The sequence below is a fragment of the Antedon mediterranea genome, chromosome 6, assembly GCF_964355755.1.
Source record: "Antedon mediterranea chromosome 6, ecAntMedi1.1, whole genome shotgun sequence".
In the NCBI taxonomy this organism is placed as follows: Eukaryota; Metazoa; Echinodermata; class Crinoidea; order Comatulida; family Antedonidae; genus Antedon; species Antedon mediterranea.
In genome coordinates, this window is record NC_092675.1 from 6462179 (window position 1) to 6485666 (window position 23488).

A 23488-nucleotide genomic window follows, 5' to 3' on the forward strand; every position below is an offset into this window, starting at 1 on the left:
ATTTTATACAAAAGATTTTTTTTTTTAAAAAATAAATTGTTAAAATAATATTTATACCATAAATAAGCTTAAACAAACAGTAACGAATAAATAAATTTCAAGCATACCTTGTAGCAAAAATTAAAATTAATAAAATTGTTTGTTTTTAAAGGAAATATGAATTAAAAAAATTTCCTATTAAGTATTAGGTAATGTGGCACATTACAACATGAATTAGCTACCAAAAAATTGGCTAAATACGTTTGCTTTTGTTACATATCCAGGCCAGTATCCAGGGGTGTCAAAGTTCTAACAAACCCCCAAGTGCTCTTTTTCTTAAGCTAGAGACTAGCAGTAACATTGATGATAATTATAACAATAGTTCATTCTTATATAGCACATATAAGCAAGCTCTCAATGCGCTGCACATTATTAACCTGATCATCAAAAATAAAAAATGTAGGGAAACATACTCCCATAATAATGCAGCTAGTAATCAGTGCAAAGTTGTTTCTTGATCTAACAGGGTACCCATTTTATACACCTGGGTGGAGAGAGGCAAATGTATCTTAAGTGTCTTGCCTAAGGATACAAGCATTGTGGCGAGAGTTGGATTCACGATCTAACGATCAGTAATCTAACGTCCAACACAATGAGCCACACGCCTTCACATGCTTACAGTAACTTATGATGATTTTTTCCCCTTTTGTGGAAAAAAGGGGCCTGTAAAAATATTGATATACTGACCCAATTGTAGATTATTACATGGGTGGGAAGGTACTCTGGTTTGAACTCGAAGATGTGTAAAACCTGTATAACCGTGACACCATGTTTAAACGTTACTTATGACAATTTCTGCCACTTTTTGTGAAAAAAAGTTCCCTGTAAAAATCCTTGCTACAGACTGCTATACTGACGCAATCACTTGTGTGGGAAGGTACACTTGCTTAAAATTGAAGATCTGTAAAACCTGTATAACCGTGACACCATGTTTAAAAGTTACTTCTGACAATTTCTGCCGCTTTTTGTGGAAAAAAGGTGCCCTGTAAAAATCCTTGCTACAGACTTGATATACTGGCCCAATCACTTGTGTGGGAAGGTACACCTGCCTGAACTCGAAGATTTGTAAAACCTGTATAACCGTGACACCATGTTTAAACTTAACGTTAAAAACAAGGACGTGGAATAACATCCTTGACCGACAAACGATTATAACGTTATTTCTGCCATTCTTGAAGTTCCTTCTTCATCCTCGTCATCTGCTTGCATTTGTGCTAATAATGGCCTATTGAAAAAATCAAATGGTTTAATAATAGCACCATAACAAATGCAAAAATAAGGAAACAAAATTCAAAACAAGTTTACTAAAGCTCCTTCTACACTATCAAACTAGTTTGACAAAAAAAGTGTGATGCACCCAAATATGGTAGTGATATACCCAAATGGTAGTTTGGAATCTGTTTGGGCTTTAGCCTATTCTCATTCCTGGTTATTTTTACATTGATGACCGAATAAATATTATTATTATATGACATCATCATGTCCATGGGCACATCACATTTTTTTGTCATTTAATGTTTGATAGTGTAGACAGAGCTTAAGGTGGTTCTTTGATATTTATTGATTCATGATCTGGAATAAAATCAGATTATCACCAAATATCGGAAACGAAAAGCAGTTAAAAATGTGTTAAAGATGTCAAGCTGACAATCTCATAAACAAAGCTAAAGACGTTTAGTGATCGCTCATTTTCCATAGCTGGATCAAAAATCTTGAACAATTTGTCGAGTAACATTTGGATGACTATAATCAGTTTAAAAAAAACTTTTATTTCAACCAATGCTATGACTGATTATGAGCTTACCGTCTTTATTCAAATAAATGGCATGCTTCGAATAAGTGCCATGGTTTGAATAAACGCCTCCCTCAAATAAACGCCACCAATAGAACATCATTTTGAATAAACGCTCCCCTCGAATAAATGCCCTGGAGCCTTTATTTATTTTCTTGAATAAATGCCTCGCCACATGCATGTATACACAATAATGTATTACAACACATTTCTATTTGTAGTAGAATTCATTGACTGACATGATCTACAATTTACAAAGACTTTTGATACAATTTGTACTGTATTTTATCACTTTTCCCGAATAAACGCCTCCCTCATATAAATGCCCTTCCTAAAAAAGTAAAAACATAACATTCTTACCTATCTGCGCGACGTGCCCGACGTATGTGCATATATCTATATTGTTTATATCCTATCAAAATTAGCAGAAATACTAGTACTAAAAAGGCAGTGGCCATGAATATGGCTGCAGCTACTTCGTTTAAACCATTCTTAGCTGGTTCATCAATTTCAACATCGTCAATTCTGTTCCTTGTAGTTACATTTTGAGAGTCAACCACCATACCAGAGCACACATCGGTAGTGATATCTAAAACAAGTAAAATTTATTTTTTTAAAGATCGAAATAATCTTTCAAATTGTTTTTATTAAATTAAAAGAATAAGATACATAATTTGATAGAAATACAGATCTTTACTGTTTATCAACATAGTAGAGCTGAATGCATTTTTTGGTTGGCTAGCAACCATGCAGCGCCTTCTATCGTCATGACATCACACCGTGATACCCTATAGGATACAAGATGTAATACAGAATCTGAACCCCTCGATATTTAAGAAAAGCAACCTATAAGGAGACACTGTCATGTGAAATGAAAAAGGAAAAATATGTTTTAATATTATGTTCACATTAAGGGGACACCTCTATTAAGGAAAATTTTGTTGGGTCCCAAAGGAATCCCCAAAAACATGAAAAATGAATCGGACTTTGAATAGGTTATTTTATAGTTTTAATATTAAAGTTAATCACATAAAAAAATATACATACAATACATATTATACATATACATACATATAAAAAGACAAAATAAATGTTTAAATTCAACCAAAAACACATTGGCTAGCAGTCAATTTGACTATATTTTGCTTTAAATTAGTTTTTTCAGGTAAATAAATTTGTTTTCAATCCAATTTTTGGTCAAAGTGGATAACCACTGTGTGACATTAAAATGGCATATTCAACACAAACTTTTTAAAGAATTATTTTTTCAGGGGGCAATACATCTTTAATGGGTTTGTATATCTCAGGAATTGGTTTGTCAAAATGTTAAATCAATGTTTTAAAAATTAACACGTTACCTGGATAAACTCTTAGAATAGACACAAAGGTATGATTTGTTTTGCTACGGCACTCAAGATATACTGACAAGGTTAATTCTTTAAAGGGCACCATAAAGTAACCAGAACCATTGACAGGATTTTCTTGCTCTTTTCCATCATAATACTGATGAGTAATGGTACAGTTGACATTTTTTATAAATATCTGCCATTCAATTAAGGTGAAGTGATCTACGTTAACTACTGCACATAATTGCAAATAGATGAAATCTGTGAAAATGAAAAGAAAGAATATGTTAATATCTTATCTTTGCCAAGTAAGACAATTTTCATATGGTATATGTTTTTTAAAATTATAACATATTTAAGTAAGTTAATTTATGTCAATAGAGAGGTTTCGCAATGCTACGAAGTTTTCCTAAGGCATTAAAAATCTGTTTCGCATGGCAACAATATTGAGGGCGCCGTCTAAAATATGACTGCGGTGAATTTGAGCGAAGCGCAGGTACGTGTTGCTTGGATGCCTAGGCTATTTATCAAAATTAACCTAGCATTTTAGTAAATTACTTTTTTAGTAAATTGCTTTCAATAAATATATAATAATCATGAATCATTCCTGATTCAAATGCAAAATGTGCAAAATACATTAAGAACTATACTCGTTTTGTAGTTACGAATATGACTGGTGATATTTGTCAACACGAATACGCCTTACGAATATGAAGTGGGGATCAGTTGAAAAGTTTCACAAATGTGTGATTGTATCTGTTTTCGTTATCGTATTCGTAAGGTTGCAAAACCTCCCCACAGTCATTACGAATAAAGTAACACTAGTTTAAGATAAACAATCAAAGGAATTATACCTGATTCAACAATAAAATGTGTATAACCATTGGTACACACAATCTCATCACTACTTGAAGAGCCTACATAAATGGAAGAGTGGTTCAAAATTAATTCAAAATGATACTGAGTGTAAAACCTTAAAAGGAAGCCCATGGGCTTCTTTTTTTTTGGGACTCTTGGGTAGGCTTTTTTATTTTGTAAATTGCTAGTACAATAACAGGATTTTACAAAAATTTAATGACAAGATCGACGTTTCGGAACCATCATGGAACCATTTTCATGATGGTTCCGAAACGTTGATCTTCTTGTTTTCTGTCATTAAATTTTATTGTAAAGTTATATAGTAAGCGTCTATTAATTCGTAATAACAGGATAACTGCCAATTTTACATATTTGCCAAAGAACCAGACGAGAAGAAGATACAAGATACAATCAAATCAATTAAATTGGAAAACAATAGTGACATATGAGACTTGATTATTGAGTTAATTAAGAATTGTAATGTAAGGTCATTAATATATTGATGATAAACAGGAGTGGAGTTGTGGCTTGGTGGTTATGATGCTTGGCTACCACTCCAAGGGTCCTGGGTTCAAGTCCCGTCACATGTCAGGATTTTTTCTAAGAAACAAATTCTCCACTCCCAAAGACTTGTAATAAGACTTTGTTTATGTAGAGCATCTTGTGTATATGTTTGTCTTGTGAACCTCTGAGGGTCCCTAATGATCAGCAATAGCTGGATGGATCACCCTCATTAAATATGGTTAAAAAAAAAAACAAAGAAAAACAAAAAAAAAAACAGGACAATTGATTCAGTTTATCTCAAAAAGAAGCTCATACTATCACGAAAAGAAGCCTAGATTTCGAGATGAGCTTCTTTCTGAGATTACTTTTCCAAACCAAAAAGGGGGCTTCTTTTTGAGATGGTCTTCTTTTCGAAAAGGGCTTTAGTGCCACTGGCACTGTTGACTGCAACAATAGACGCTTCCGAAAATGTCATTTTAACACTGGACAGTCAAGGCTCAAGAAATTATATTAATCCACTTTAATTTGTATTCGTCTGTATTGAGTATGAGCCCAACATTCAACATGAGAAATTAAAATTTTAAGAGGTTTCAATGTATGTTTTTATACAAGGATTTATCAACTGCTTTTTTTGTTTCAATTGATGCAGTATGTCTTTGATTCGTTGATGTAATCTGCTATAATTTTCAACCGCCACCATTCAAACTTATTTTTATTTAAATTTTAAATTTTGGCCTCCATCCACACACCACCTTATCCTAATTTTGTTATTTCAGTTATCGAATACTATATTATATTATCATGTGATAGTATTTATTTGTATGTGAAAAATCAATTAAAACAAACAAACAAACAAACTGTACCGTGCATACCTTGTCGAAATTCCAAGATGTTTGATCTCATACTATTGCATTCACTCCTATTGACGGACCATGGACAACAATCCAAACTGATTTGATACTGGGCATTCGCCACTAAATCATTCTTTGTGAATGTGTTAATTGACTTTGGAAGAGGGTACTGATCTGTTGAATTAGTATCTAAGTTGCTGATAATAAAATTACATGGATGCTTATCACTCGATTCAAATATCCACTGAACTTCAATACTTGTATTATGAACAGCAACGAGGCAAACATCTACTCCATAATCTGTTGGCTCTTTAAAAAGAAAAATTATTTTTATAGTTTAATGATTATAGGAATTACACAATATCATTATTAATCAGCAGAGTAATAAAATAATAATATTCATTTTTCATACATTAAATACAGAATGAAAAATATAAATCAATTAAACATAAGTTGTAACAAGGAAGAGTATAAGTTATAAAATAATTACAAATAATTATAATTTTAGGCACCTTTTAATTAAAACTACTGTATTTAATGTTTTTTTTAAAGTTATCCACCGAGAGCGCGTTTCATAAATAGGGTTGCAAAACAGAAGGACACATGCTTAATAATAAATGAACAAAATATGCATTTGGTACATAGTTATAACTTAAACATTTGTTTATTTTATTTAAAAAATTAGTTTGGTTAATTTTCATCAAATAATCAATAATATTTTCATCAATATAATTTATAAAGTATTTTTGGAAATTTAATAATTTAACTATAAAATAAAATACATTATTCATTTGTACTTTTTAATATGTATTTCAAATATATGTATTTGTTTACTAGGCCCAGGCCTACTCTAGAAATACACTTTCTTCTGCTGCACCTGTACTGTATATATTAATAAACAAATGTATTAACTATTATTAATTTAATTGAATTGTATTTGTATGATTTCAAAAATCCAGTTCTACAATAAAAGTTACAAATCATTTTTTTTAATGATGAATGGAGAGATATAGATTCGCATGCATTGACACTGCACTGAAATTTGTTACCTATCTAGTCTAGGCTTTCTACCAATTCTAAAGCAACCTAGGCCTAGCCTACAAACAAGCAAGGGCCGAAAGGTATTCACTCAGCAGGGAAAGTATTCACGAGCCGCCTTCGTGCTAGCTAGCTTAATTAATGAATAACGCCTGCCTTTTTGGGTTGCACTTACCTTCGGGTCTGCATGCTAAAATGTAATATTCTATTGCACCTAACATCAGAATAACATGTGATGTATACATAATTGAAGGTCTACATTAAAATCAACTGTCAACAATGATTTATCTTTACAAACTAATTAAAAAGCCATTCCATTGTCTAAAAAAACTTGTTTTTTAATCATTCGGTTCGCCATCTGACGGCGGCTGACCTTACAGGCTTACATTACATATCATTACCCTTTGACATTTGTGCAACCAACCGTAACAAGAAAGGTCCCTGGGATTTTAGCCAGCCGTTTTTTAGTACAGTACTTTCCATCCACATTTTATTGCTTAATTTTACCTTGACCGCCGGCTAGGCTACCTATACGGTTTTATGTCTTTTTGGTAGAGAGTAGGTTTTTGATTTGTGTAATTATTTTAATAACCTATTACGACTAAGATTCTTTAATTATTTAGCAGCATTATTAAAGGTTATCTGATAGTAGGCCTAGCCTACTCTAGTAGTAGTACTAACCTAGTACTATATATATTATAATAGCTAGCTAGGCCGCTAGTAGTAGGCCTATTCCTACCTAGCTAGGCTCATGCTAGGTAGTACTACTAGCTTGGAGGTAGACCTAGCCTAGGCGAACCGCCTAGGCTAGGTAGAATAGAGGGCTGTTGAACCCACAAATGTGAAAACGCCCACAAATGTGAAAACAACCACAAATGTGAAAACGCATCACCCACAAATGTGAAAACAACCACAAATGTGAAAACGCATCACCCACAAATGTAATAAAACAGCGCCCACAAATGTGAAAACGACCATCACCCACAAATGTAAAAAAAAAATCAAATCAAATTTTGTGCTAGACTCAAACAAGTTTGATCAAGTTAATACATTATATCATGTGTATTGAGTTGTTTCAATAATTGTGTGTTCACGATACGTCTGTTAGGGTCGTCATTAACGCGTTGGAATATTACCATGTTCGATGTTTTTTGCATCGACTTGGAACTATACGTACATAATAGTAAGTCAACCAGTTAACAACTAAACAACTACAAGCAACAATGATATAACATGGCCTTGATCTGGAAGGAAGTATCGTGCATGCGCGCAGCAAATATCGTCTTGAACTATACGTACATTAAACCACCAACGAGTTAACATGCAAATATCGCGCGCACGTGCAGTAAATTGTAATAATCCAACGCGTTAACGACGACCCTAACAGACGTATCGTGAACACACAATTATTGAAACAACTCAATACAATGTATATACATTAACATTAACTCGATCAAAATTGTTTGGGTCTAGCACTAAATTTGATTTGGATTCTTTTTTACATTTGTGGGCGACAAGATCTCTCTTTTTTTTCACATTTGTGGGCGCTGTTTTCACATTTGTGGGTGATGCGTTTTTACAATTGTGGTTGTTTTCACATTTGTGGGTGATGCGTTTTCACATTTGTGGTTGTTTTCACATTTGTGGGTGATACGTTTTCACATTTGTGGTTGTTTTCACATTTGTGGGCGTTTTCACATTTGTGGGTTCAACAAGGGCCTAGTCTAGCAAGCTACAGTAGGTAGGAAAGCATAGAGTAGGCAGGAAAAGCCTAGACTAGAGTAGGCTAGTAGGGCCATGATCATTCTAATTTCTAGGCTAGGCTTGGCTAAACTTTTAAACTACAGTATTAGACTTAGTCTTTAATATTGTCATTAGATAGCTAACTTGCTCTCATCAAAAAAAATCTGGATGTGAATCTTTATTCAAACAATACGAATACAATTTTCTATTTGGTCTTAATTATTAATTTAAAATTTAAGTTAAGTCATTTTATTCAATTACAGAGTTATACAAGTAATACATTTTCACCATGGGGTCAATGATGGGAAAAGTTATGGAAGAAAATCTGAAAAAGAGTCAAACATTTATGCTGGAAACTCAAAAGATGCAGGTAACAGTTAACACACCTAATCGTTTTCTTGCCTTTTTGATTGGTTGATTTTGTATCACATGTCATGCATTTTTTTTTCCCATCATAATACAATGTTAATGTTAATTTTTTTACTGCTATAGTTATAGAGAAAATTTTAAAGTATGTATCAAAAAAACTTGTACGAAAATTTAAAAATAGACTATAAAAGTAAACAAATTAAATACTGTATTTTACATAGATGGAAAGACAATTACAAATGCAAAATTTGATGCGGGAACGACAAATGGCGATGCAAATAGCTGGATCACGAGAAATGTTTAACTGGACGGCGAGTTTTTACAGCATTGCTATGTTAGGAATGGTTGCTGGGTAAAGTTATAGATTGTTGTTGTTGTTTAATGTTAAGAAAAGGTTAATTAATAATTAAATAACTTAATACAGTAAAAGTGGAGTGGAGTTGTGGCTTGGTGGTTATGATGCTTGGTTACCAATCCAAGGATCCTAGGTTCAAGTCCTGTCTGTAGTAATATCATATGTGTATGCTGCCCCCAACCATATAACCATAGCAACGCTACTGCGCACTAAGGGCAGTTCTAATACAACGCCATGTTTGAAAATAATACCAATTAATAGATATATATTAAACATCAAAATAATCAGTAAAACGTGTCTGATAAACATTAAATGGTGGCAGCGGTATATTGTGAAATAACAAGGAATAGAACTCCTGTAAGTAATCTTAGTACACTTACAGTTACGTGACATATTTTTGATTTCCGAGCAACAAGCCTCGCCGTAAAAAACACTCGTGTCCGTCCAACAACAGCAGCGCCGTTTGTAGGCGAATCACCATCACCGTTTTAGCGTGATAATTGCTCTGGTGGCTTAGGCTAGGCCGTACGTAACAATAATCAATATGTCATCTAAAATGCCCAAGATGGATTGGGATGCAAGAGACCTGGCAGAGAGTCTCCGTGCGTTTAAAGCACGCATGAATTTATATTTTGAAGACCACAATGTAACACTGGATGAGAAAAAAGCAACAAAGATTAAATTTGCTTTTGGTGATGAAGGTATGAAGAGAATTTTATCATCTGGGTTGTCTGATGCAAACCAAAAGGTACCCAAAGAAATATGGACCTTGTTTGAGCAGCAACTAGATGCGTCTGTCAAGATAAATTTTAGAGTTCATAGGTTAGAGTTTTCAACCTATAGGCAAAAGACAGATGAGCCCATCAGTGATTATGTTGCGCGTCTACGTGAAAAAGCATCAAAATGTTCTTTTAAAAAGGATGAACTAAATGAGCGATTGATCGAAATGGTAGTGTTGTCCACACCATTCGAAGGTTTTCGTAAGGAACTGCTTACAAAACCGGAGAAATATCCTGTTGCGCAAGTTATTGAGCGTGGTCGTGAATATGAAGCAATCAGTGCATCTAATTGCACAATAAAGAAGATGCAGGATCAACAACAACCACCGACAGTAATTGCTCATGCAATGAAAACGAAGTATGAACGAAAATGTCGAAATTGCGACCGAAGTCATGAACCACGAAAATGTCCAGCATGGGGAGACACTTGTAGAAATTGTGGAAAAATGAATCATTGGAAAGTATGCTGTAAATCGCAATCCACATTTAAATCGCAACAATCCACATCTAAAGCTAAAGGTAAATTACATAATCGTTCTCGACACAACAACTTTCAAAATCAAAAACGAAAGATGCATGCTGTAGATGAAAATGAACATCATGAGTTAGGCAGCTTAACATTATACGATAGTGTTTTTCTCGACGCTCAAAGACAAAATAAAAACAATGAAGTTTTTACAAACTTGCACGTACATCATGACGACATACTTTCTAAGGGACTGATCCACTTAAAAGTCGACAGTGGAGCCAGTGGAAATACGTTACCACTGAGAATATTTAAGAAAATGTTTAAAGAACAATCAGTTGACATTAAGCAAGATTACACTGATCTGTATTCATACAGTGGGCATAAAATTAAGTATCTTGGTTCGATAAATCTAGGACTACAACAAACAGATAGTGAAAAGATTTCTACACATAGGTTCCATGTTGTTGATGTAGATGGTCCAGCATTAATTGGAAAGAAATCTAGCGAATGCATGGGGCTAATTACATTTGATGAGCACATGACATATGATGCTGTTACTACGACATCCACATTATTTGATCACACGTCAGTTAAACCAATAAACACAGTCGAAGATTTGAAATGGAATTTTCCTGAATGTTTTGATAAAGTTGGATGTTTTAAAGAGCCAGTAGATCTCCATCTGATACCAGATGCAGAACCTTACATCGACGCTCCACGACGTTGTTCAATTCACATGAAACCAAAGATTAAAGCTGAGTTGGATAAAATGGAATTTGAAGGTATAATCCGAAAAGTAACAGGGCACACAGACTGGTGTTCTTCACTCACATATGTAACGAAAAGCGATGGTAGTCTACGTGTTTGCCTCGATCCCCGACGATTAAACGCAGCTCTGAAAAGATGCCCAAGAAAAATCCCTACTGTGGAAGAATTAAACCCGAACTTTGCTAAGGCTAAATTCTTCACCAAGCTTGATGCGAAGGCAGCATATTGGAGCGTGAAACTTGCAGACAAGTCACAACTGCTCACGACTTTCCGAACGCCTTTCGGTCGCTATTGTTTTACGCGACTTCCATATGGCTTAGCGAGCTCCCAAGATGAATTTCAGGAGAAAATTGGAGAACTTTTAGACAAATGTGAAGGTGCAGTAGGTATAGCAGACGATATTATTGTGTATGGTACATCCGAACATGAACATGACCGAAACGTGTTAGAATTCATGAAATTGGCAAAGGACTATGGCCTTGCTCTTAACTCTAAAAAATGCCTGGTAAAGACAAACAGAATTAATTTCTTTGGACGCATATACACAGACGAAGGTATCCTACCTGATCCAGAGAAGATAGAGGATATTTATGAAATGCCAGAACCTCGTGACAAGCGAGAACTTCAACGCTTTATTGGCATGGTTACATTTATGTCAAACCATATTCCTAACTTGTCTAATAAACTGGCAAGTTTACGTGACCTTCTAAAGGAAGATGTTCCATTTGATTGGGACAAAAATTACCAAAAGAGTTACAAAGCGGTTAAGCAAGCGGTCGCAGACGGCGTATGTTTAAACTACTACGACCAGACAAAGCCAGTGACTTTGGAAGTTGACGCTTCAGGCAGAGGTTTAGGTGCTACATTGATGCAGGATAATCGTCCAATCGCATTTGCTAGTAAAACACTAACGCCGACGCAATCAAATTACAGTAATATTGAACGTGAATGTCTTGGTGTAGTTCATGGCATCGAGAGATTTCACCACTACCTTTTTGGACAATTGCGGACACCGAAATAAATAACTCTTAGCTATTATTAACCATATTATACTGTTATAAAAAACAGGGGGATGTAGTAATATCATGTGTATGCTGCCCCCAACCATATAACCATAGCAACGCTACTGCGCACTAAGGGCAGTTCTAATACAACCCCATGTTTGAAAATAATACCAATTAATAGATATATATTAAACATCAAAATAATCAGTAAAACGTGTCTGACAAACATTAAACTGTCATGTCAGGATTTTTTCTACAGACAAATTACAACTCCACTCCTAAAGACTTGTAATATGACTTTGTTTATGTAGAGCATCTTGTGTATATGTTTGTCTTGTGAACAGGATTGCCACCTTTAGGAAGGAATGATTTTGCTTATGGTTATCCTTGGCAATTTGCCTCAACAAAACAAAACAAAACACCTTTAAAACAAAATGGTGGGACAGCATTTGGCATACATAGTTTGTTACCTTATTATATTATATATATATATCGGTATTTTTAAGTTAAAAAAATTGTATAGCTCCATGTTCAAAACCATCATAAACGATAAAATAATGTAAAAAAATAAATTCCTTGGATGGCAGCCAGTTAGTTGAATTGATCACTCATGCTATCCCATATAGATATGTTTTAAATTAAAAAAAATATAAAGAAATAGCATAAGTAATACAGACACAAGAAAAAATGTAGAAGGCAGTATAAGAACCATAGGTGGATTGCAATATAAAGACCTAGGCTTAGGGCGCGTTTATACAACACGCTATATAATTACACGCATATTCCACACGCCTACAAAAAGTGTGTTGTATAACTTCAAAGAGATTCCGTGTAATGAGATTTTAATTGCAAAAAAGGCTACTTGGCTGAATCCTAAAATTTTGTGGATTCCCGGTTGCTGTTGGCATGTTGGAAGTGTCCTCAGGGTATTGTTTTGACCTCTCGTTAAATAAAATTATGTGCTGTGAAAATGTTGACCAAATCTAGTAGATAATTGTGCTTTTTTGCATATTTTAACCGATTTAGCACTAATCTAAGACCTAAAGTCTCAGTTAAGCCTACTGATTAAGCCTACTGCAATGTCAATACCCCTTTTCTACACTAGTATCATAAAATCAATGCTCAGCATAGGTATAGCAGTATTTAAAGAAGTTAATTAATGATATCACTAGCTAGCCTAAGTAGTTTAACTCATGCGCTCGCATCACACGGTTAGCGTAAGCCTAGCCTGCCTGGAGGAGGCTTAGAACCTAAGACCACAGCGCTGAAAGTCTTAGGCGTAGACTTCTTACTGCAAAGACCATTGTTGCTAAGGGTTTCATCTTGGGCTTAAATCTAAGACTAGGCTTAAGACTTTTATTGCAATCCGCCCCTGGACTATTCCCCCCTGGACTATCCCCTTAATTACCCCAGATAAGGGAGCAACAATCATCAAGAGTGAATGAGATAAGGTATGAAAGAAATGAGTGCGTTAATTGATGAGATTAAGATAACTTACCTATTGGGCTATTTACAAATCTAAAGCCCTGTCTACACTATTATCAAACTTTATGTTACAAAAAAATGTGATATGCATATATTATAGCAGTGATATATGGGCACATCACATTTTTTTGACACATAAAGTTTGATAATGTAGACAGAGCTTAATCATGGTACAACCATATTAGGCATGTTTTGGCTGATTCATGATTATTTTTTATTTTTTTCTGTTTATGTAGTTTTTTAAAATCAAAGAGGCCAGGTGTTCTAGTACCAGCTCTTCCTCTGACATTTGTGGTAGGCTATCAGTATGACTGGGCTTGGGGCAGCAAAGTTCACCGTATACGAGGTAAGAGCTTATCAAACGATATTTAATAGTACAGAAGGTACTTTGAGAGTAGCTAATCTAGGTTAATCGTTTCGTGAATGTAACCAACTTTTTTACTTAGTTTTGGAAATACAATTTTAAGAACTGTGCATTTTTAGAATGATAGTATTTTCAGTAAATTTCCACCATACACATTATGGATTTGCCTTCTATTTATACAGTAATCCTTTGATCTATGTGGCCTTGATTCTTTTCTCAAACCAGGATACTGATGTGTATGTATGTGTTTCTATTAGTAGAAACTATTTATCAGTATTAGCTCAGGAGGATTTGGAAGGAAAGGCTATTCTTGCTCCACCCACATAGTGGTAAACGTCTAGTTGTCCTAAAGCACATTCTAAACAACAACAAAAAAAACCAGAAAACAGCATAACTTCATTTTTAATTAGCATTTTATTTCAGTTCATTCAATTTTACAAACAGACAAAAATGTAAAAAAAATAAGGCCTACAAGAAAACAATATTAACTGAATAAACTGAGTATAACCCAAGAAAGTTGAATGAAACAACTTTCCATCGGGGTTCCCCAAATATAACTTACTAATTTAAACTTTAAAAACATCATTACAACATCATATTACTTACCTTAGAATCTAAGACCAGAGGCACACACTGCTAACATGAAATTAAACAACTTTTTGATATCTATTTTTGACAAACTATTTATTAATATTATATGTCAGTGCTTCCCCATTAAACAAATCCTGAATCTACTCCTGAAGACTGTGTTGAACTATTTTAACAAATGGATAAGTTAGAATGGTACAGACCTTTATAGTGTGCATTGTATGGGAAAATAAATGTTTAGGAGCTTTGATTACATTGCATATTATTGTAGTGTTGGTCATAGTCTGGATATGGAAGGCAATCACCGCCAAAAATACAATTACAAACATACAACATATTCGTGGAAATGTACTCGCAGAAACGTATAACGTTTTTAGTGCATGTCTTTTTGTTGTCCTTTTCTTCAAGTACGTTGTATATTTCCACAAAATATTTGTATGTTTGTAATTGTATTTTTGGCGGTGATTGCATTCCATATCGTAGACGTAGAATCTGTCAAAAACTGTGTTGAGGAAACACATTCAAGTTTCTTTTATTTATATCACTGTCACAGGTGAAGCTGAATTACTGTGTATTTACATTAAAATGTATAAAACGATAAAAGTATTTAAAAACGGTAACAATTATAAATCCAAGAAACAAACAGGAAAAAACAGGAACGAATAAAAAGCACAATTACAAAGGAAAAACAGATAAACTGTAGTCGTGATACTGGTTGGGGTTATTTTAACATCTGTGCGAAAATGAGTTTACATAATGTAATTAATTCGTCGCAAATCAATAGCTCCTCTAGTAATCTTATCCAACCTCTGTGGTGTCTTTTTTTTAAGATGATGCGGAAAAGCTACTTGTTGAAGAACGTGGGATTATTGCAATGCCTGGAGGAGTACCAACATTTACTGAGATTGATGCGGCTAGAAATGCAGCCAAAAAGTAGTTTCTTACAAATAATAATAATAATAGTTATGAAATATATTTTCTTTATTTTTTATAAATGAGAATTCATTCCTATTTGGATCATGATAGTTTTGTCTTCTTAATTTTTAGAACCAAAAATCTTTCTCTAAATTATTCTTAAAGTATAGATTTGAATGAATTTATTTCAATTTATATACTAGATTTGCCCTGTGTAATGATTTTATAACTTGCAGTATCATTGAATACAAATACAATATCGTGTTTATAGAAAGTGTATTAAATGTTATTAACTACAACTTTTACTTGTATTTTAATGTTTTTCTGTGTAAAGATGACCCTAATGTAATACAATAGAACATATAGTGAAGACACCTCTAATGGGGTGTCCCCAGAATATTGGTTTCACGGTAAATTGTTTTATCGTAATGTGTCCCTTAATTGGGGGTGTATCCTTAATATAGGTGTCCCAAAGTAGGAGGTGCTACTGTAATTTCCATCCACATACAATAGGTACATCTTATCTCATCCCACATCAAATTGACTTAGTATAGAGTCCCCACCAAACAAAGTGACATTTTATAAAACGAATATTATATTTGTTTCAATCTACCTCATTTAAAATGAATGTAGATAATAAAGTAAGTTGATTTATGATAACCAAACCAAACAATATCTATACAGTATTTCGATACGTAAAGAGTACATTTTTATCTGTACTTTTATTGGTGGAATTATACATGTATTCCAACAGTAGGATATGGATTGTATGGAGAGATTAACGAAAACGTCAAACTGTAGTTAATATAACCGAAGTGTGTGTTGATAATAAAAAATACATAATTTAAAAGCAATTTGAATATGCATGATTGTGTGATTTTCTAGAAAGGACAATTTCATAAGCGTGAGTCAGTTATTGGCAGATGTTTTTTTTTCTCCTTTCGTGTTTTTGGTTGATGTAGTATTCTTCGTTTACACTCTGACAGTAGTAGGCCTACAGTAGCAACGTCATATAAATTACAATTGCCAAGATAAAGGAAATTGGCACCCACATTGCACTGGTTAATCATGGTTTTAATAAATAACACTGGACTGTATGGACTAGTATCTGGGACACGTTGAAGCATAATTGATCTTCGGAGATCAAAGGGTTTATCTGTGGCTACGACACGATCACTTCCACGCCTCTTAATTAACAGATGTACAACAAAAAAACATTTATTCTTCTTTCTTTCCACCCTTTTTTTGTGCATCACGTTTCTCTAAAACGTGCAAACAACATTTCTCGACATTTACGTGAAGTTGTGCACCTATTTTTAAATGACGTCAGAGTTGCGCAACGTGACTTACGCGCAATTTATGAATTTCAATGATTGATCATAGATTAGAAACCAAAAGTAATTTTAGTGAAAATCTGATTCAAACAAAGTTACGCGCGCCCGCGCATTTGAAGGTTTAAAATGGGCAAAATTTATTTCTAATCAATTTTCTATACGTTTCAGGACATTTTGAGCAGTTCAAATCTAGTTGTATTTGTCGCAGCCAGACATTTAAGATCAAAGGACTGTTACGCGTTCCAATATTGGCAAGGCGAGCTCGTTGTCCTGTTGTTAGATTGCCTTGGTTGAAGTGTGTTCGATAGTGTCACATAAATTTGTCTAAAAACACATTACTCGTGTAAATCGATGCTAGCCTAAACAAAGGACAATAATCGTGGTTTTAAAAAAAAATGGAGAAAAAGGTTTTAGACACTATTATTATTATTTAATCACAGATATGAAGAACTAAAAAAACAATATGAAAAGCAAAGAAACGATGTTCGTACCAGTCCGAAATTACTTTACTGCGGTGTCAATGACTTAAAATGCGCTCGTACAATAATACATTAGACGGTGTCAATGGTGGCTTAAATGCGCTTGTACAATAATAATACATTAGACGGATTGTATTCATATATTAATTTATTATCTCTTATACAACATGGAAATTAGTTGCATTAATTATTTACAGATATTCCTGTAAAACTGAAGACACAGACAATTACATTGTTCTGATAATTTATTAAACATTTCCTATCTGACGTTTGTGTTATAATAATTACGTCATACCCAAAATTGAGTTTGACGCAGCACGGGAACAAACGCACCATTCGCATAACTTACATCAACATGTCTGCTTTTATAAGATGGGTCAAAGCTGTCCCAAACAAATGAACTATCTGTTTCTGTATGTATGGTAATATTCATATTCGAGTCAGACGATACAATATGTTTAGTAACTCCGGCACTGGCGCCAAAATCTATATCCGTAGTTTGCGTATTGTTGCAACTTGGCGTTGATGAACTGATCGATTTCACTGGTGTATTCATTGGAACTAAAAGGCAAGATGGCGACGACGTTGTTTGCTGAAAGAAACACAATAGAATATTGTTATCCTCTTAATAAAATGGTGGTAATGAAAGAATAATAAACAGCCGAAATTCAAGAAAGAAAAGTAGGCCTACTAGGGTGGTTTTGTAATATATGCTACTCCAATGAAATAAATAATGTCATTTCTAATTTAAATTTCATTTTCTTTCTTTAAGATTGAAACAAAAAATGAAATTTGAAATAATTCGTTCGTTCGTTCATTTTATTTCACATTGCATCTCACTTTTCACTATTGTTTTCTATCAAAATGTCATTTTTTTGTAATTGTAATGTGTCCGTCTATGTTTTATGTTTAACTACAAAGACAAGCCACTTTGGCTTATGTGTGTCTTGACCATAAACAATGTAAACTGTCTGTTGATGTTGAATAAATGTTGTTATTAATACTAAAGAAAAATTCAAAGTATTAAATAAAAGATGCACAGCCTGGAAAAGACCAAACAACCGAGCTTTAAGTCTGGTTTCATCAGAAAGTAACTATATAATTGTATCAAATACTTAAATCTTTAATAGTAATAATATAAAAATATGTTTAAAAAAAAATAAAAATTACACAATTACGCTACAGGACCACACAAACACAACAAGAGGACAAACGTAAAGGGTATACGTACCATCATATTTATTTGCAGGAAGTGACAAAAAAGTTCAATTAATGGTATCTGTACTGTGATAAAAGGAATTGTTTATAATTGGACTTAAATGTATTTAGAATTTAGTAAGGATTGACTTAAATTATTCCATATTAGATATAATAAAAAAGGAAGAAGGCAGTATACCAGAAAGATGCAAGATCTTGAGTCAGGTCTGCCTGAGATACAGGAACAAAGGAACACAGACGAAAGGACAAATCAACAGAAAACAACCAGGACAGTATTATATTTCATCATGGTAGAGCCCGTACTGATGCTTTTAAATACTCAGGGATAGTACGGTTTCCTAAAATGTTTTCAGAACTTGGTGCTTCGATCAGAAACAATCTTATTGAAGAGTCGTTTTTTAAGTTTAAACACAGTTTAAAGCAACATTTTATAGATTTTTAACTTTTCATATTTTTATAAACCAAATGTTTTTCAAATGTACATGATTTTTTTTAGATTGCACATACTCTGAATTTTTAATTTTTTAACTTTTATACAATCAGAATTTTTAACTTTTAAACAATCAGAATTTTTAAAAACTTTTTAACTTTTATACAATCAGAATGTTCAGATAGCAATTATATTTTTAGAACACTTTTATTAACATTTTATTATAGCATATTTTTCTATGTATTTTTCTAAATCGGTTTTATTGTATCGTCCTAGTTGACAGGGGCTGGTCAACAGCTGATAAAAAAACAATGTTAAGGAGTAGAAAATACGTATGTTGTCTAGATTGATAAAGAAATAAAAGTGGGACGAACTCACGTAAAAGAAATATTGACATGGTCGAATAATGGTAATGGCTGTCGTACAACTGTGTTGATTGTGGTAATAAGGAAGTTAAAATATTAATATCGGGATGGAACAAAAATCATGGTATGATGTAATTTTAAGATGATTCAGCAGGAACCATACATCCGGCACACAGTTATTTTAACGTTATTACATTAATGTATGTACGTGTGTGATATTTAATTTGATAGTGTCAATGATACGGATATGATGTGGAATGATTAGTTGACAATGATTGGAGTGAAGAAGATATAAAAATCAAAATAATGGTATATAAAAATGACCTTACCTCTATTGTAGTAAGCGTGGTAGCAAACGGCGGTGTACAGCGTTGGTCAAGTGAGCTCGGAATATCGTCAAAATACTGGACGCCACTGACCGGGGATAATGAGTCCGTCAACTGATCCCCGGCTAAATTAAATACGGGTAGTTTAGGCGGATGCTTAACTCTCCTACCTGTACTGCATCTCGGTGGTGGAAAGGATTTGGCCCGAGTTCGTGGATTTGCTTTTTCCGGTTCTACATGCCTACACTGTTTTTCTCGCTTATATCCCCAATAATTATTCACAACTTCAACTTTGTCTGTGTCTACCCTTCCAATTTTTGAAAAACGTGAGTCCATTGTAGAATGTTCTGTTGGATCCGAAAGGTCCTTCCTTTTCAAAGGAGACTGTTTAGAATCTAAACATTCAGTATTTGACTGTCCTGCTGGCTCAATAACACGTAACTCAAGCAAGCCGGCTGACTGGTTCGATTCGTGCGATGAATCAGACGTTCGGTATATTCCATCCACATGCAAACTTCTTGAGGCATTCCGCTTAGCAAAATACGTATGTCTCCGCCTAAATATCTTGTAATATATTACCGCCATATTTATGGGCACTAACAGGAGTAATATAATAGCTAAAACAATCAACGGAATAACAAGAGCATTCTGTGGCGTTGTAGGTACTTCTTCTCCTGTCTCGTTGTTGTACATAATCGGTTTCACCGGCTAACTGACCTTACTCAAGCCCTGCATTCCAGAATTGCCTTATTAGCATATCATAACACATGTTCCTGTTTTGTGACTTCTCTTGTACTTTGTGTGAATAAAAATATGTTGGTAAGAACACGATATTATATCAGATACTTTTATATCAGGATTGAGTGCCATAGTAACGTGCACGGTCAGTGTTTGTCCCACAATATGACGCACGCATTCAATTAGTGATGTTGAAAGTTTCGTTTTTTTAGTGACGTGGTTCACAACTGCAGTTTCTACGTTTGTGACCGTGGAAGTAGGCCTAACAACAGAAGTGACATAACGCCTATTAATTAATCGATATTACAAAACTATGACACTATAACAGTTCGATGTGTTAGGACCTAAGAACTAGTTACGTCATAATGCGTGCTTCGTCATTCGATTCTCTGACACGGTATGTCCAGGCGACGACCAATGGCATAGTTTACGGAGGTCCGGGACCGTCGTGGATTGCATGGATAGGAAGTCCGATAAGCCGAACGTAAATAAAAAACATAGTAATAATAACACTCAATTTTATATATATATATATATATATATATATCGACATGGAATATTATTTATATTAAATTAAAAAATAATGTGACTACGTGAACTCAGTAAAATTGTATTTTGTAATTTTATATATTGTGACATATATTGGGGGTGTAAAGTGCATTATGATAATACGTAGTTTTATCAACAGGCGTAGTAGAGTACAGCGATAATGTTATTATTGTAAGTTCGTTTAAACAAACAAATCTGTACGCATATCAATCACACACAAAAAAATGTACGCCTGTACTATGACAGGAACCACTATGTGTCCAGGGCGCGTTAGTATGATAATTGATAGCGAGTATTTTATATTTGATAAACAACAGACTTTATACGACAGAATTGCCGCACACGCATTGGCGTGTGCGGCCTCAATTTCTAAAATCAGTACTGCTTTTAACATCATATAAATGTACAATTCAATTTAACAATAGATAGATGATAATATCGTTTAGACAAATATCAATACAGTAGCCTACACTTAGACAACCCTATAAAGTCTAATTTACACAGACGAGCGGTAACGGTAAGCGGGAAAGCGTAGCTTATCTCACGTATATCACTTATCGTTTCAATAATCGTTTCAAGTATCGTTATACATAATAAATGTTTAGTATAATTATATCACCGGGATTTGCCTGTTGTGTTTATATATATAATTATATCATCTATCCCAAGAGGATTTCCGTTTCCGCGTTTTTATTTTGGAGTAAATGGTAATAAAAAATAATATAGATTCTGTATTTTTGTATGTTTTCCACTTACTGCTTACCGTTACCACTCTCTGTGTCTGTGATTGTAGGCTTTGTGTTTAATCTTTGATAAGGACTTCTTCTAACAATGATTTGTTTAAAAAAATATTTAAATGAATTTGATCGTGATTCGATGGAAATATCATTGCTATATCACATTGTTTGTGGGTATAAAAGAGGAGGGGGGGGGGGATAATTCTGGTAAAGGAGTAAAACAGTTACTCACATGAGATTGGAGTTTAATGAGATGAATTAGGGCGTGTCTCTGTCCTCTTCAGATCGTGAAAACACTCTGACAATGATGACGGGACATCATTGACAACAATATTAAAACAACAGTTACAGTCGACTAATTATTATACGTACTGTCCAAAGTGCAGTAATAATTATAAATACAAACGTCTAGAATAATTTCAAAGCACGCAATATAAATATTAATAATCAGTAGTCACTAACTTAAGGTGGACGAGTGCTGAATATTGGAATACATAATATCTTAGCGTGTATATTGTAATTGTCAAAATGTATTCATTTGTTATAGCTGTTGCAGTTGTAATAGCATTGCCAAGCATTAAAGGTACAGTGTATATATATATATAATTTATTCTATTGTGTAGATATTAGGTGTTATTTTGTTTGTTATAATTAAGATATTAAATATCTGAATATATTTATATACACAAACAAATTTAAACAAACCGTATTACGTGTTTAAGTTTATTTCAATATTTTGTTATTGCTCTATATGGCGCTGTTCAGACGAGACATGGAAATACTGATCCATAGCTGTATTTTTGTTTTGTGTTACTTTTTTGAAATAATACATTTTATTGAATTTAATTAAAATATAGTGTTAAATTGCTGTAGATTTTATTGAAATATATATATTATTCTGACAGTACTGTATCTGCATCAAACGATTAAAAAAAAATCGAAAATAAAGGAACATTTTTGTGTGGCGATATAGAGGGCGCACAAAACAAATTGATGTTGTCGTTCACACCGGAATAATATACAACAGTGATTTACGAAGATGAAGACAGATCTACAGGTAGCTCTCATAGTATAAGTAAACTGTATCTGATAATCAATGTTTCTACTTGTTTTCTACACTCAGGGCAATGTAACACACAATACCTGACTGAAAGAAGTGGCGATATAGTATCAGAAGGCTATCCAAATGGTTATCCATCAAACCTGGATTGTAATTACGTCATATCAATACCAGACGTCACCAATATTCAAATTAGCTTTGTGGACTTCTTTATTGAGCCATACTTTGACAAGTTGTTGATTGGAACTGGAACAATTATCGGTGAAAACCAAATCCAAGACTACTCGGGGCATGCGCCAGAATTCGCAGAAAGAGCGCCACCGGACAAATTGACAATTTTTAGCAGTGAAGTATGGCTTAGATTTGTAACATCAGAAACAAATTTCGAGACTTATCGAGGTTTTGATTTGAGCTACAGTTCAGAAGGTAAATTGTTATTATTCAAGATTCTTTATTGGTTATATATAATTATAGTTTAGAACTCCTATTTGAGACACCTAGGACCAACTCCTAATAACAGGGACACCCATATTAAATCTTGGTTCCCGTTCGTAAACGCGAAGAGGCAAGTTTATCGTCTGACCAATCACGACGCGATGGATCATTTAAACTGTGATTGGTTAACTCACTTGCGTTGCCGCTTCTTTGCGTCCAATTGGGAACCAAGCTTAAGGGGACAAATATATTTTAAAATGGCAACACAGACCTCTATTAAAGTGAATAAAACAGATAAAAGATGTACTTATACGAATAATAAAAGTTAATATTGCGCAAATAAAGAATGTGTATACTACGGTATCTTTCAAGAAATTAATTTGCCTTTTTGCTTGAGACATTCTTCAATTGTGACCAATACATCACATGTAATACGCTGGGCACTTTTACAACCCTTTTATTTTATTTTTAGTTTCTTTATCCACATTAACATTTGTAACTGCTTTGCCTAATTTAATCATTGTAATTACCCCTTATAATAAATTAAGCT

At 33.7% G+C, this 23488-nt stretch overlaps 3 protein-coding genes across 4 annotated transcripts; 1 reads left to right on the forward strand and 2 right to left on the reverse strand.

Moving 5' to 3' along the window:
• Nucleotides 1-85: 85 nt before the first annotated feature.
• LOC140052174 (uncharacterized) lies at nt 86-6662 on the reverse strand. The gene is made up of 6 exons (XM_072097609.1): nt 6604-6662; nt 5412-5699; nt 4032-4094; nt 3190-3438; nt 2192-2420; nt 86-1264 (listed from the first exon to the last, which is right to left on the reverse strand). Exons 1-6 carry the CDS (start codon nt 6647-6649, stop codon nt 1189-1191), a joined length of 951 nt encoding a protein of 316 aa, XP_071953710.1. The 5' UTR covers nt 6650-6662; the 3' UTR covers nt 86-1188.
• A 202-nt stretch (nt 6663-6864) lies between these two features.
• Nucleotides 6865-16112, forward strand: LOC140051104 (plasminogen receptor (KT)-like). Of its 2 annotated transcripts, none has more exons than XM_072096212.1 (5): nt 6865-6986; nt 8435-8541; nt 8762-8892; nt 13637-13746; nt 15183-16111. In XM_072096212.1, the coding sequence occupies exons 2-5, from the start codon at nt 8461-8463 to the stop codon at nt 15287-15289; spliced, it is 429 nt and encodes a 142-aa protein (XP_071952313.1). In that variant the 5' UTR covers nt 6865-6986; nt 8435-8460; the 3' UTR covers nt 15290-16111. The 2 variants fall into 2 exon arrangements, with proteins under 2 accessions (XP_071952313.1, XP_071952314.1); XM_072096213.1 differs by having other exon boundaries at nt 6871-6895; nt 15183-16112.
• A 1073-nt stretch (nt 16113-17185) lies between these two features.
• On the reverse strand, nt 17186-20462 carry LOC140051959 (uncharacterized). The gene is made up of 2 exons (XM_072097316.1): nt 19423-20462; nt 17186-17672 (listed from the first exon to the last, which is right to left on the reverse strand). Exons 1-2 carry the CDS (start codon nt 20110-20112, stop codon nt 17370-17372), a joined length of 993 nt encoding a protein of 330 aa, XP_071953417.1. The 5' UTR covers nt 20113-20462; the 3' UTR covers nt 17186-17369.
• Nucleotides 20463-23488: the final 3026 nt, after the last annotated feature.